General features: G+C 49.6%; 1 protein-coding gene across 4 annotated transcripts in view; it reads left to right on the forward strand.

Annotated features, from left to right (window-relative positions):
- Bcar1 (BCAR1 scaffold protein, Cas family member) overlaps positions 1 to 15887 on the forward strand; it is a 36244-nt gene that overhangs the window by 14052 nt on the left and 6305 nt on the right. For 3 of the 4 annotated variants that reach the window (XM_051201750.1, XM_051201754.1, XM_051201752.1), the window contains exon 2: positions 10658 to 11290. In XM_051201750.1, coding sequence (XP_051057707.1) covers positions 10658 to 11290 — 633 coding nt within the window. Of the gene's footprint in view, positions 1 to 958; positions 995 to 10657; positions 11291 to 15887 lie in introns of those variants that run through there. The other variant, XM_051201751.1, reaches the window with a different exon arrangement.

Genomic DNA, 15887 nt, shown 5'->3' on the forward strand with positions numbered 1-15887 from the left:
GCTGGACTTTGGTGGGCTGTCTGTCTCACTGCTTCTTGGCATCAGCAACTGCCTCATAGTGTGCAGTGAGGGGCTGACTGGTCAGGGTCCTGCGAGGTCTGAAGTGTTTCATTCCAGATTTTCCAACAATCTGTGCTCAGAGACTTAGCTGCTGAGAGACTTTATGGCATCCAGATTTTGCTGGTTGGATGATGACTGTGGCCTGATCATGGAGACCCTGCTTCCAGATTCTGCATTCAGTTCAACGAAGAACTGGTTAACGTGTTGGCAAGTCTCTAGTTCCTTGCTTAGTGGCCAGAGGCATTTGTGGAGTGGACCTAGTTAGCCCTGGTTTCACTCTCCCTGGGCTTCCGGGAACCAGCTGAAATTCCTTATGGTCGAGGAATACAGAGGGGCAGGGTTGTTGCTATGAACAGCAGCAGGTCTTGCTGTAGCTGGTCAACCCTGAAGTCTTTCTGTAGCTCAGGCTGGCTTCCTGCCTCCCGCCTCCCGATTGCAGGAATCCTTAGGCATAAACCATCATGCAGGGCTTCCTGGGATCCTTACATAGTAAGGCCTGTCTACAGTCCTGCTCTATTATTGTTTTCAGTAATTGTTTCTTGGGGCAACTCCCTCCACTTTGCCTCGGGATTCAGGTCTGAATCGGATGGCGCGGACTCACTTGGGAATACTCCAGGGCTGGTAGGTGAGGAAGGCAGAAGGCCAGCATCTAGAGGGGTAGGAGGGGCTGCACCCGAGCCTACCGATGCGGCCCGGCGGCGTCTTCTGAGGACCTTCACGAGCTCGGCCCGCCCACCTCAGCGGCTCATTTGCATGGGGCCCACAGCGGCCAATGGTAGCGCGGCTGGGCATGCCGGGAGCGGGCGGCGGCGGGCAGGCGGAGCGAAGTGGACCGGCTGCGGGCGGCCGAGGCTGCTATTGAGGCGTGCGGCGCTGGCGGCTGGCAGTACTTGGGTAGCGCGGCCTCTGGCCGGCGGGCACCATGAAGTACTTGGTGAGTGTGAGCGCTGGGCCGGGCGGGCGGGGAGGAGGACATTTCCTGCGGGCCCGGCGCGTCCCTCCAGCCGCAGTTACCGGTCAGCTCGGCGCGTTAGCGAGTCGCTCCTTCCTGGGTCAGCCTTTCGACCCCCCTACCCCCCCCCCCCGCAGCCCATGGAGTACCAGTCTCCGCAGCTCCTGGGCCCTGGCACGAGCCGGGCTACCTGCGGCTGAACCCGCGGCGGTATTTGGAGGGCTCTGAGATGCCGAAATATGCTGAGGGCTGCAAGCGAGCAGTGAGCTGCGACGGCTTAGAACCTGGGGTGGTTTTTGGAGAATCCCATTGAGGGCAGCAGCTTATCTTCAAACTCTACTGTATGAAAAGGTCTAGGTAGAGACACGCTCCCGTTCTAGGGTTTGCTGTGAGTTTGGTTACCGTGACATAACGACCATGTGTTCCTTTTTTGCTAAGTGAGAAAGTTTCCAATTGTCTTACGCCAGGGGACACGCCCTCCTTTCTCCGAATGGAGGGTTGGATGGTGACTGGCCAGGGCTGATGGGCCAGACTAGCAGGTGTGGGTGCCTAGAGGATCAGGAGCCAGGAACCAGGTGGTGCCTTAGGGAAGGGAGCCGTTGGGGAGGAACTGCCGGCACGCCCTCCTGGCACTAGCACTCACCTCCCCTTTGCCCTGAGCAAGGAAGGAACCCATTGGAAGCTGGGTGGAGGCAGGGCAGGGTAAGGCAGTCCAGGTTGTGCAGTCACCTTTGGTCAGGGGAGGAAGACTGGAGCTTCTGGCCATCAGTGTTTGTGCTGAGCAAGAGAGTGAGTACTGTATGTTCTCCCTGTGTCTGGCCAAGGCATGAATTTAGGGCAGTGTCTCAAGGGACTCTGTCTGCACAAGAAAGGCCCCTGAGTCAGTTGCTGTTCCCCACCCTGGTTGTAAGGTTATAAATGCAGAGACTGAGGTAGAGAGAGAGAGGATGAGTTTGTCCTTTAAGCTCAGGTCCCAGAAATTTGTCTCTATGTACTGCACCAGGTGTGTTCCTCACTTTGTCTGGGATGAGGGAACTTGGCCTTGAGGAGCTGTCAGGCTCTACTGTTGCCCTCTACTAGCATCCATTTTTCAAGAGGCCCACCACATTTTTTTCCCCAAACCTGGACAGTTTATTCTCTGCTTCCTGCCCCAACCCAACCTACTCAGGGTGGAAGGCCTTAGGAAAGAGACAGTGTTAGACTTGGGGAATGGGAGGTGGGTATGAGGATCACTCTCCAGCAGATGGCCTTCCCAGTGTGGAAGGGTTATGGGGTAGCCTCAGACCCAAAGGATGGGGCTGGACTCTCTTGTCTGGTCCTCCTAGCTCTAAGAAGAGTCAAGGTTCCATGTTGTCTTGGTGTTACCTCCCCCCATCTCTAGACCTTTGTGGGAGGGAAGAGAGTGGAGGGCAGTGTGTTTTGTATGCTGGAGAACCACACTTTCTGTGATACTGTCTCCCTGTCCCTGCTTAAGAAGATGAACTACATTACTAGCTGCCGAAGGCTATTATATAGGGCTACAGAGTGTCAAAGCTCCAGGAGGCTTAAGATCTGAAAATGAATAAACCAAGGCCTTGTACTAAGATCCTACTGTCTCTTTGCTGTGATCCTGGATCCCTCCATGATAACAGAGTCAGGGATGGTGATTGCCCCATATTACCCCTGAAGTGAAGGATAGTCTTAAACTTTGCTGAGGCAACAAATCACAAAGGAGAACTAGAGCCAGCCCACTGATAGCTTCACAAACCTCTATTAGAATCCCTTGGGCTTGGAAAAGAAGCAGTAGGTATCTCCACTCTCCATGGTGTGATGGGGGCTTGCAGATGTCATATTCTAGAGCAGAAGAATTCCTTATGCCACTACACCTCTGCCCAGACCCCCAAAGATAATACCTGTGACACTTCGGCAGGAGTTGGAGCAGAAATCTGCTTCCCAGCCCAGAGCTGGACACAAAGTCATTTGCTGTTGCTACTAGAACCAAGGGTAGTGTGCATGTGTGTAGGGGAATCCCTGGCAGTGGCCACAGTCTGCAGGTATGTTTTCACTCCTTCCTTGTCCAGACCTTTGCCCTGGCTACTGAGGGTCAGACATGGAACTGGCAGCCACCCATTATGCCCTCCCTGCCTTTGTCCTGTCACATACTCCTGAGGAAGGCAAGACTGGAGCTGTGGCTCCCTTGGGATGGCTCTGGAATGTGGGGGCTCATGCACGGCCATTTTGAGCATGGTTCTCACACTCTTGCTCCGTATCAGCATATTAGGGACATGAACCGGCTGCTTTGTTGTCCATGGGAATGCTAGGGCAGGATGCTGCCAAAGCTAGCTTGCCAGGATAGGGAAGGGAGGAAGAAGTGCTATCTCTCTGGGCTCCATTGGATCCTGGATTGGGTCCCTAGTCAGTGGGTCTATGGCCACATGCCCCTCCAGGTGGATGCCTGGGTGTGATGAGTATGACTGCCAGTTGGGCACCCATTCACTGGGCCTATATCCATTGGCCACTGGCGGGGTGGGAGGGGTGGCTTTGGGACAAGCAAACAGAATATCCCAGAAATAAACTTGGCTCACATTTGCAGTGGTTCTGAGTATGAAGGGAGCTAGTGTTTCCTTAGTGCCTGCTGTGTGTGAGGCTCTGCTTGGGGTGGGTGTCAGTGTGTGTGCATTGGGGGTGGGACTAGGCAGGGTAGGAAAGGCTTGTGAGGTAACACCCATGGATCCCAGAGCCCTAGCTCTACCTCTGCTGTTTCTTGTCTCTGTAAACCCGGATCAGACAGGTTTACCCACTCTGAACCTCTGTTTTCCTTCAGATAAGACAGACATAATTCTTGCTGTCCTGGGGTCATTTTGAAGATGAAGTGAGCTGATAATGTGGGAAGGAGCTCGGCCTGTGGTCTAGGGTAAAATTCACTGCTCTTGTCATTAAGAACCTGCTAGTTGTGTCATATTGCTTTGTAAATGAGTGTGAACCAGATGTGGAACTGCATTGGGGGGTAGGGGGCTTTGGTTAGTGGGCCCAGGCTGGTACTGCTTGAAGGCTTTGTGGAGCTTGTACCCTGCTCTGTGGTCAGGGTTTAGGGAATCCCATAGCACTTCAGGACTCCGAAAGGAAGCTGGAGCTAAGAAGAACAGCCATCACATCACTAGTTCTCCCTCTGCTGTTCTGCATTTTAAGGATATTGTGTGGAGCTAGGGGTTTTCTTGGCTCTACTCACTTGGCAGGCACTTGCTGTGGCACTTCTTAGGACAAGCCCGGTGGTGTAGCACTCAGGGTTCTGCTGGAGACAGACTTGTGCCTCCCATGTTTGGGGTTAGGCAGTAACAAGAAATGGCAGTATGTGGGGTGGGCAAAAGGGGAAAATGGGTATCTTCAGATAGTCATCTGCCTTCCTGGAGGAGGAAAGGGGATGATGTCTGATTTGGTTCTGTAGGTATAGGATGCAACAGTAGGTTCCCAGAGTGAAGTGATCAGAGATTGGCAAAGCAGGCAGCAGCCTCTATGGTGTCTTGAATGTGACTGGCAACCTTCTCTAGACCAGTGATCCTCAACCTTCCTAATGCTGTGACACTTTAATACAGTCCCTCCTGTTGTGGTGATCCCCCAACCATAAAATTATACTTGTTGCTACTCATAACTGCAATTTTGCTACTGTTATGAATCATAATGTACATAATTTTGGAGATACAGGTTTGAAAAGGGGTTGCGACCCACATGTTGAGAACCACTTTTCTAGACAGACAATTGTAACCTGGCTCTGCATCCTTCAGAGTCCCAGTTGTACCCATTGTGAGCTTGAGACAACATATATAGCATAGCCCAAGCCATACAACTGTCCGGCTGCAGGAGACTGGGAAAATAGGCTCAGGAAGCTGACTGATTCTCCAGCTTCGGTCATGACAGGAATGAAAGCATGACCACAGCAGGAATGCTCAGGCTGCTGTGCACTTTTACACATCTGGGCATACACATTTGGCTGTAGAAGCCATTGTTTGGATAGTGTTTATTGGGCCTGGGGAGATAGAGGAATAATTGGTGGAATACAACAGCAATAAACCCCACTTACCTGCCACTCTAGGGTCACAGAAGTCTTCACTCATACTTGCTCCTGCTCTAGCATCTTGTATATCCTACCTTGCTCTGCCCTATGTGCTTAGCTAAGTAAGTCAGCTGGAATGTTGCTTCATTGGGAAAGTGACGTGTATGCAAACATTGTCCTTCATTATTTCTGGCACCCACTTTTCCCCTTTGCAAATTATTACTTTCTTGAGCTTCACATAAGCCAGGCAGATGTGCCGCTGAACATGGCAAATTATTGCTAGATGTCTTACTGCCCCACTGCAGTTGTAAACTTTGTGCTGACCAGGCCTCTCAAGAGTGTAGTAGGTGTACACTATCTTTAGACCAGTGGTTCTCAACCTTCCAATGCTGCGACCAACTCTTTAATACAATTCCTCATGTTGTGGTGAGCAACAACCACAAAATTATCTTGTTGTTACTTCATAACTGTAATGTTGCTACTGTTATGGACCATAATGAACATATCTGGTATGCAGGATATCTGATATGTGACCCCCTAAGGATTTTGACCCACAGGTTAAGAACCAAACTGTTTTAGGAGTTTGACAAGAGCAGGAACCAGGGTAATCTTGTTAAACAAAAATAGGATTTTCTGAAGCCAGCTGTGTCATCTTAGCTGTGACAATCTGATTGTTTAGGGGAAAAGGGACTTACCCAAGGTCACATAGCAGTGGGAGGGAGAGGTAGACCCTGGTCTGGGGCTGAACTGTTGCCTAGTGACTTGAGAGAGGGAAGGAGCAATGTGGCCTTGAGTAATGACTAGGGAGGCAGAGAGGCTGAAAGGCCCTCTTTCTTGGCTAGCTGAAAAAGTCGATAGGTAAGGCACAGGCAGTGCTTAGGACTTGGGTAAGAGAGAGGCTGCTGCAGGGGCTCGAGGCCAGAGCACACCAGCTGACACAGGCAGAGGAACTCCTGGTGCCAGGCTCCTGATGCCACGTGCCCAGTTCATGAGGTGTTTTCCAGCCTGCTCCAGCTGCCCTTGCTTTTATACAGTTACAACCCTACTTGGCCAAAGCATACTTGGCAAAGACTCAGTGAGCGTGCGCTTTAGCTAGCACCTCTGAGAGGCCAGAAGCCCCAGATGGCTCACCTGGGCTGGGCAGTTCCTCTCTTGCTTGGTTCACCGAACCTTGCCTTCAACAGATGCTTCTATCCTTCATACCTTTGCTCAATCCTGCCGTCCCCAGACCTGCACAGTGGGGCCTCTCTCTGAGCCTTCCCTGCCAACAATCATAAGAGGTGAGGGACTCAGGAGCAGGCCCTTCTGTCTATACTTCCACCCGCCTTTGACTGGCTGGAGGGAATTTCCCTATGACTCACTCTGCTGGCACTTCCTGTGGTCACCAGGGCAGGGGCTAGGGGACCTAGCCAGGCAGCTTGATGTTCTGGGGTCACCGAGGGAGGGTGGGCCTGGTGATTCCCACAAGTCAGGCTGCAGACCATATTTGGGAAATTTGTTTCTCTTGTTTGCAGCTTTGAGATGGGGACTGTGAGCCTGGTGGGCTGTAAGGTAGTTCCCACCCGTGCCTGCCTCTATTCCATCCGGACCCAGAGCCTGGCATGTGACCCACTGTTCTCTTTTCCTAGATAAGGATTATTTTTTTAAATAACATTTTCATACATTTTTAGTTTTAGTTGATTCTCTTCACACAGCTTTTTTCAACTTCAACATAATAAAGACTTGTTAAATACAAGTTGAAAATTCTGTACATGAGAGAATATCCACCCCTATTGTCTTGAGTATTTTTAGTGATATTTTGATAACTGAATTTTAAATTTTCAAATGATGTTTAATTGTGGAGGAGTTTTTTTTTGGGGGGGTGAAGCAAAGGGGAGTGGGTATCACTATAGATCAAAATAACCTAAAACTCAGAGTCTGCATCAGCCTCTAGAATGCTGGAACTGCTGGGTATTCATTGCCCAGCTTGTTCAGTGCCCTTGAAATCTGTAACTGGGTAGCTGGTGAGGACCGAGTTCAGGAGCTGTGGCAGCTTGGCTGCTGGGCCTCTCCCTGGGACTGCTCATTTTGGTTCCTAGCTCCTTTACCCCTGCCTTCTCTGGGTCTAGAGACTTCAAGCTGTCCTGGAGAAACAGATGCCAGCTGGTGACTCCTGGGGTACTCTTCATACCTCTCAGTGTGGCAAACCTGAGAGACAAATTGGAGGTAGCCCCCGGGACTTCTCTCTCAGAGCCTGGGCTCCCACTCTGGATTTGTGTCCCTGGAGCATGGCCCATCCAGCTGCCTGAGTTCTAGCTCCAAATTGATTCCATGAAGGAGGTGAGGTCCAGAGGGTAGGGGTGGTTTTTGTTCAGTTGATGAGCTTTGGTTTCCTGAGATAGGGTTTCATTAGCCCAGGCCTTGAACCCCTGATTCTCTGCTTCCACCCCTCACATGCTGAGATTGCAGGTTGTGTATCACTAGCCTGGCCAGAGGGTGGCTTTATGTCTAAGGTCTAAGTAGGCAAGGCCACACAGCAAGTAGCCAGAACCCAGGTCCTGTTTCCAAATCTAGCTCTTTTTTGTGTCTTCAGACCCAGGAATCTTAGGAGGGCCCTTGTAGGTCACCCAGAATTGATGTATTCTGCTTGCCTACATGCTTACAAGCCAGAAGAGGATACCAGATTTCACTACAGATGGTTGTGAACCAACATGTGGTTGCTGGGAATTGAACTCAAGACCTCTGGAAGAATAGCCAGTGCTCTTAACCCCTGAGCCATCTGTCCAGCCCCATATCTGACCCTCCTGAGTGCCCAATGGGGTCTCAGTCAGCCTCTGTCACCAGCCCTGCTGAGGCATAGTCTTTTGCTACTCTAGAAGGACAGAAGATGTCCCAGCCACACCTAGCCCAGACTCCTCCCTTGTTCCTGCCCTCTGCCATCTCCAAGCCCAACTCCTGGGCAAGGAGACAGTGACAGCAGGACTGCTCAAGTTACAATGACAGTCTTGGAGCCATGGGGTTCTTGTGCCTTATTCCCTGTTTTCTATACTGTTGTCCTCCTGCCTCAGGTCACATGGCCCCAGCACAGGCCACTTGACTTCTGGGCTACATGAAATGTAGATTCCTGCTCTGGGAGTGTCTGTGATATGGAAAGGACATGGTAGTACCCATTTCTTGTAGTAGCTGTGACAGTTGACAAGAGCTCCAATAAAGGTGTCTCACTTTGTTTAATGCTCCCGTTTTTCCTGGTGTTTCTCCCTCAAGCCCCAGAAGTACCCACATTAGTAATGTGCCTGGGATCTGCCCCTGACATATAGAGGGTATTGTTTGTAGGTGTGTATAGCCTTAAAGTTCTGGACCATCACACATGTGTTTCTTAGTCTAACTCAAAAGAGAGCAGGGCTGACTCGCCTCACCTTTCTTTACCTTCTTGTTGCTCCATGGTCAATACAGGTGGGCCCCATGTGTAATAGGCAAGAGCCCTGGTGCTGAGTACTCCTAAGTAGATAAGTAAAGCCTGTGAATACTCCTGTCCACACCATTTCCTTAAATACCAGGACACCTGAAGGACCATGTGGCATAATCCCTCTAAGTCTCTTTCCTCCTGGAACACTAAGCATCCATCAGCGGGTCTTAACCATTTGATTTCCCTCGGGTGACTTTTTTATATATTGTAGGCTTTCTATTTGTTTTCTCCTTTTGGTTTTCTGTGTAACTCTGGCTTTCTTGGATCTCACTTTGTAGACAAGGCAGGCCTTGAACGTAGAGATCCATCTGCCTCTGCCTACAGAGTGCTGGGATTAAAAGCATGCTCTGCCATGAGTGACTTTCATCTATAACAGTTTAGTTTATAAATGTTAGATGGTAAGAGATTAATAACAGAACCAGAACAATTAATATATTGTAGTAAAAGGTATCAGATTGGTATCCAAAACCATAAATTATTAACTTTCACTCTTTCACTTAACAGAGGTACCTTTATAGCTTCTCTCTGACAAATTTGAAACATGTAAGAATTAATGCATGTACATGTACACTTGTGTGTCTTGGGGCCATTACAGTAGAGCTTACCCAAACACAGTTAAGTAAGCCCCTACAGTAGCTGAGTAGATCTGCTAGCCCAAACAGCTACCAAGCTAATAAGCAAGTGGCACAGACAGGATGGAGGCACAGGTCCCAGGGTGGTGGGGTAAAATAACAAGAGATTAAGAGATTTCATCATGTGTCTTATAATTGAAAGCTTATGGAGTATTTATTTCTGGAATTTTCTTATAATATTTTTGGGCCATGGTTGTCCATAGGTAACTAACCAAAACCACAGAAAATAAAATGATGAATGATGGGTGGGCTGCTGTACTAAGAAAATGTGGGCAAATGAACACTGTACAGTGTTTAAGGTTACCCCACTAGGAATTTGGTGCATTTTTCCTTCTGAGTTTTTACTTGAGTAAAAACATTTGTCTTCAGCCTTGTGCAAGGTGTGTGTGGTGAGTTCTCGGAAAACTTGTGTTGTTTTGTCTTTGCTGTGACGTTTTCATCGGTTGCTGATTCTTTACTTGGAATACTGTTATGAAGATGATCATGTGGTCTACAGAGGATGGCTGTTTTGTCCCCATGATGTGCATAGTTCCCCCTCCCCCTTTACCCCATCACTTTCTTCCTCCTGGAGAATTGCAATGCCCTAGATACAACGGTCTTCACCTTGGAGCTAAAATGGGGAGAATGTTACTTTTTTCTCAGCTTAAGGGGCAGTTTTTTAAGTTTCTCCACTAATTACTGGCTTTTTGGTAGACAAACAGGAAAATGTTCTCCACCTCCAATGTTTTTAATCTTAAGAAACTGTGTCAAATTAGTTTCTCAACTCTACTGAACTATCCTTTGGTAACTTAGTGGCTGTATTGTCATTATTTCTTAACTCACGTGACTTCAGGAACATTTTGTTTGTTTGTTTGTTTTTGTTTTTTGTTTGTTTAATTTTGGAGATGAGGTTTCTCTGTATTGCTTTGGAGCCTGTCCTGGAACTAGCTCTGTAGACCAGGCTGGCCTCAAACTCAACAGAGATCCACCTGCCTCTGCCTCCCAATTGCTGGGATTAAAGGCATGCGCCACCAATGCTTGGCTAACTTTAGAAACTTTTAAAGGGTTTTATTTTATTATTTTTAATTACATATGTGGTGTGTTTGTGTGTGCATACATGTACAAGTGAGTACAGGTTCCTACAGAATCCAGAGGAGAGCATTGGATCCCCTGGATGTAGGTTGTGAGCCACCTAATACCAATGCTAGAAACCAAACCCAGCTTTTCTGAAATAAATAGCAGGAAGCTCCCTTTAACTGCTGAGCCATCTTTCCAGACCTAGGAATGGTTTTTAGTCACATACTAAGAGCCATCTCTGGAGTGTTGATGACAGCTGATAGCAACTGCTGCTATCAAAGATTCGAGGGGTCTGGCTCAGCTAAAAGATATACTGGGGTCAGCTCCACTTTGCTGCTAGGGGGCAGGCAGACATTGAGGGCAAAGGCCCCCTACTATTCTCAAATGTGTCTTGAGTCTCTCTTTTATAAGTAAAAGCTGGATGCTTACTGACCCTGGAATAGATGAGAGCCTTCATGTCCACCTATGTCTTCTCTCCCCAGAATGTGCTGGCCAAAGCTCTCTATGACAACGTAGCTGAATCCCCGGATGAGCTCTCCTTCCGAAAGGGTGACATTATGACAGTGCTGGAGCGGGACACACAGGGCCTGGATGGCTGGTGGCTCTGTTCTCTGCATGGGCGCCAGGGCATTGTCCCTGGTAACCGCCTCAAGATCCTGGTTGGCATGTATGACAAGAAGCCAGCAGGGCCTGGACAAGGCCCACCTGCCACTCCACCGCAGACCCAGCCCAACCTCTCTCAGGGCGTCCATACCCCAGTACCCCCAGCTTCCCAGTACAGTCCCATGCTCCCCACTACATACCAACCCCAGCCTGACAGTGTGTACCTGATACCAACTCCCAGCAAGGCTCAGCAAGGTCTCTACCAAGCCCCCGGGCCCAACCCACAGTTCCAGTCACCCCCTGCCAAACAGACATCCACATTCTCAAAGCAGACACCTCATCATTCATTTCCCAGCCCAGCCACAGACCTTTACCAGGTGCCCCCAGGGCCTGGAAGTCCAGCCCAGGACATCTACCAGGTGCCACCTTCCGCTGGCATAGGGCATGACATCTATCAAGTCCCTCCATCTATGGATACCCGCAGCTGGGAGGGAACGAAGCCCCCAGCAAAGGTAAGGCCATCTTGGCACAGCTGTGACGTCCCATTGGGTTAGCCTAGGCCCAGGTTTCTGGGCCTAGTAGGACCTGGTCACCATAGAGTACCCACACTCCAGTATCACTGAGTATTTGGTCTGAAGTCAAATGTATACATTTATCTGATGATACATTTATGTATCTGAATAAGGGACATTGAGCTGGCCATGGTGGATGAGGAAGTCTCCAGCAGGCTGTGCTGAATTGGAGTATGTTAACCACAGGTTACAGCCTATGATAGGTCTAGAGGTATGGAGACATGTCTCGTGTCCCAAGTGAACAACAAGCAGGCCAGGGACAGCTTCAGGGCCTGATACCCAAGCTGAACTTGCCCAGCTCTTGTCAGCCAATTTATTCTGGCCCAAGTGGAAAGTACAGCAGAGCATAAAGCCTGTGGGCCAGGAAAATGAGGTTATAAGGCTTAGAGTGACAACACAGAGGGGAGAAATTATAAGAGACTGAATGTCTCCTCTTATAATTTACACCTAGAGGCAATCAGGTCAAAATCAACATGGGTCTGCCCTTTGTCCAACAGGAAGATGGGAAGGGGACAAAAGAGACTACACATTTCCTAAGGAGCTTTCTTGGAGGTTACTTATGTTGCTTGTTAACCTTTGCTCACCCAGCTGCCTGGCTAGGCAGTGAGCCTTATCAGGTAGCTGAGTGTGTCACTTAAAGGGACTTCCCTAAGGAAGGAGCAGAGCTCCCAAAGGACTCTCAGTCCAGTCACTGGCCCCTGTGGCTTTCTGAGCCCCTATGAGGGTAAGAGAAGCTACCTTGTGCTCAGGGTCTCGCTCTAGTCCTTCAGGAGTCATCCCCTTGGTTGAAACCTAATGTATTTGGTTGTCCCTGGCTCTACAGACATTTCTCTCTCTGTGAGGCAGGCCTCTGGACTCTAAGCTGTGTCTGGGCCTTGAGTTCCTCCATGCTGCGTGCTGCCCCTCTGCCCATGGAATAGTCAGGACTGAAGCAGAAGGAGGGCCTCCTGGCTTCACACTGAACCAGGAGCCACAGTGTTCCTTGCACTCATTTTTACCTATTTTCCTGTACCGAAGCCCTTTAAGAACTGGGAAATCGAACTGAACGTAATGGTGCATGCTATTAATCCCAGCACTCGGGAGGCAGTGGCAGGTGGACCTCTGAGTTTGAGTCTGGCCTGATCTACACAGTTGAGTTCTAGTACAGTCAGAGAGCTACATAGTGAGATCCTGTCTCGAAAAACAAAACAACAACAACAACAAAAAAAAGAACTAGGGAATGGAATTCTTGGACCTGTCCTCCAAATGTTGAGGGTGAGTTGCCATGTCCAGCTCTCCGCATCTCTTCCATGCCTTCATCTACTGTCCACTAGAAGGCCTTAACAGCTGAGCAGGTGCCCCAGAGGCCCTGGTGGAAACAGTCAACTGTGATGGCACATGCCTTTAATCCCGGCACTCAAGAGGTGTGGGAGAGAGAGAAAGCAAACCAGCATAAGCCCAGCTAATTCTCCTTCATGTTCTGATCACGTCTGGTCCAGTGCCATCCATGTCTGGCCAGACGCAGGACAGGTGCATGCTCAGCCATGGCACCGAACCTCTGTCTTCAAAGCTACCCAGTACCACCTAGAAAGTAGGTAGTGTCACCCCCATCCCTGGCCACAGAGAAGCATGGCGTCCAGATGGCCTGACCATGAGTCATGGGCCTGCATAGGATAAGATCTCATGAACATTGGCCCACATTCTAACCACCAGGGGTCCCTGAGTCACTGAACCCCACTCTTGCATTACCTGCCTCTCTTTAGTCAGGTAATAGAAGCCTACCTCCTGTCCTTGTGGTAAAGCTTATCCTGGGACAGCTGTTCATCTGGGCTGGAGGAGGAGGCCCAAGGGGTCTATCAAGGGCCCTTCTCTCACTCACTCAGCTAGTGAGCCGTGTCCTTTTCTGCCCGGGGCTTTGGTGGAGCTGCCCAGGCCAATGTTCCCAAGACTCTGACCTAACTGATGGCCTAGGAGGAGAAGCCCTGTGCCCATTCCCAAGAAGCTTTGTCATTCCTGAGCTGGGAAGCCATTGCCTCTACTTTTATTTTAACATGAAAGAAATGCTTGTTTGCCATAGAAATTGCATAATGTATGAGAAAGTCTAGGGATAAGTCCCTCAGTCGTGGGATAATCACTGAGAAACGTTGGCATATTTTGTCTAGCATCTTTCTGTTTGTCTTTTATGATCTTTATATATGCTTTTTTTTTTTTTTTGAGGCACTTACTCTTTCAGGTTGGTTTGTTATGTCCTATATGCCCCACTAGCCTTGGACCCACAATCCTCCTGCTCCTTCCTCCTAAGTGTGATTATATATGCATGTCATTTTTTGCATTTCGGAGTTATAAATCCATCACAACATACTAAAAGCATTTTCTTGGTTATTACATCGCTCCTTGAGACTGATGAGGGTAGCTAACTGAGCTTTTGCTATGTTCTTGCCTCACCTGAAGATTTTTATTTTGTTTGTGTCTGTTTGCCTGTCTGTGCCTGTGTGAGTGTATGTCATGTTTCTGTGGGAGCCTCTGGAGGCTAGAAGAAAACTGAAGTTACAGGAATTTTGAGTTGCCTGATATTGTGCTAGGAACCAAGCTTGGATCTTCTGTAAGAACATAAAGCATTTTTAACCTCTTACTATCTCCACAGGCACTTCCCCCCCCCCACTCCCACCGCTTTTAAAAAGTACATTTATTTTTTTAATTTGTATGTCTTTCTGTGTATACCATGTGCTTTGTTTTTATTACAAAGGGCATGGTGGTAAACTCCTGGGATGCACATTTTTTTTTTGCGTACCTTGCAGGGTCTTGCTTTCAGAGGCCTCTGGGGCTCCCCCTTTGGTGTCTGTTGCAGGACTGATGAGGTAATGCCGTTGCTTGCTGTATCTGTGGGAGTAAGTGATAAGGATGGGGCCATCTGGTGTATGGCTGGAGAAAGCAAGGTCAGGAGTATCTAGGGTCCTCTGACTAGGCATGGGCACAGAGGCTGTAAACATGCAGGTAGGACCCTGCGGGGAAGGCACTTTTGCCAGAGGTGGGGAACACTTGTGAACCAAGTTACTTGTATTTATCTGGGAAGCCATGCTTCCTGGCCAGCAAAAGGTGAAGGTATGCTCAGTGAGGTAGGCACCTATATTACCCATGGTATTCCTGTGGTTCTCCATTCCCAAAGAAGGAGAAGCAACTTCTCTATGGGAGGAGGGCTAGATTGTGAACACCCAAACTAGCAGCTGGCCTAGGCTGGTGGGATGTTGTCCATTTTGCAGAGGGGAATATCAGCAGCCAAGCTGTCTGGAGAGTTGGGGCCCCAACAAAATGAACAGCCAAGAGAGATTCGTCTTGTCTTTGTTCCTCCTCCTTGACTCCTGCTGCTTGGATCCCTCCCTGCCTTGGTCCCTGTAGAGCCAGGGCAATGCTAGAGGTTCCATCCTGGTTTAGAACTGACAAGCTGACCTATGCATCTGGGCTAGTCTCCCTTATCCTTGAAACCTGTGGGGAGGTAAAGGGACAGAGAGGAAAACAGCAGCCCTCTCCAGCCCAGCCTGTGTGTGTGTCTGTCTCTGTGTCTCCCTCCAGGACCTGCTAATGGGGCACCAGGTGCAGAGCAATGTAGCCTGGGATTATCAGGGCTCAGAAGCTCTTTGATGAGGCCATTTCCCTAATGAGCTTCTCTCCATGCTTTCTTATTGCTGTTTTCCTAACAGAAAAACATTTGCCAGCCAATATGGCTGCTTACTGTCAACATGATGTGACAGGAATAGGAGCTGCCCTACCCCTTAGCCCTAGCACTGATCTATCTCTAGGGGTCTGGCAGTGAGACCTTCTGACCTGTGTGTACAGCCCTGTCTACATGAGGCCCAGATGGTTGCTAACAAGGCAGAGATGCTCTCTGTACTGAGTCCTAGCCTGCTTTTGCCTGAAGGGTGTACTGTCTGCCCCTTTTGGGTTTGAATTCCCACCTATGAGGCCTTGGCCTAGAGAAACCTCAGGCCTTGCCACAGGCTGTCTAACCTGCCACGTCCCTCCAGCCCGTCTGCTCTGCCATGGGCAGGTTCCAACATCTAAAAATAGCCCTGGAGGAGACTCAAGTCTGGGGCCTGAGCAGGGAGATGAGTCTAGAGAGGCAGCTGCAACTCCACCCCCAGGCCCAGTTATTGGTGGGTGGGGAGACCCCCACAGAGGAGACCCTATAGCCCCTACAGTGGCACACACCAGCCTGCCAGACTGTCTCCTAAAGGCAGCCCAGAATCCCAGCTGTACTGGATGTCAACTGCCTAGCTCAAATGTGGTATGGTGCATGGGAGGTTGTCAGGTCTGGGCCTGCTGGGTGCCCCTGTGTCGGGGAGGCAGGGAGGGGCATGGGGTTGTCGCTGAGGGTTAATGGCTGGTGTGTATGCCTGCTGAAGCTTGGGTTGGCTTCTGGAGTGTTGAGCCTGAAGGAGGCAGGGTATGTGTGTGGCAGCCCTGAGTCAACCCTGTCCCAGACATCCCCTTTGATTAGAAAACAAAAGGCCTTTCTGTGGAGAAGGCTGAGCAGGGAGTCCCATGGGGGAGGTTACCCTGA

The sequence above is a fragment of the Phodopus roborovskii genome, unplaced genomic scaffold (genome assembly GCF_943737965.1).
Source record: "Phodopus roborovskii unplaced genomic scaffold, PHOROB, whole genome shotgun sequence".
Classification (NCBI taxonomy): domain Eukaryota; kingdom Metazoa; phylum Chordata; class Mammalia; order Rodentia; family Cricetidae; genus Phodopus; species Phodopus roborovskii.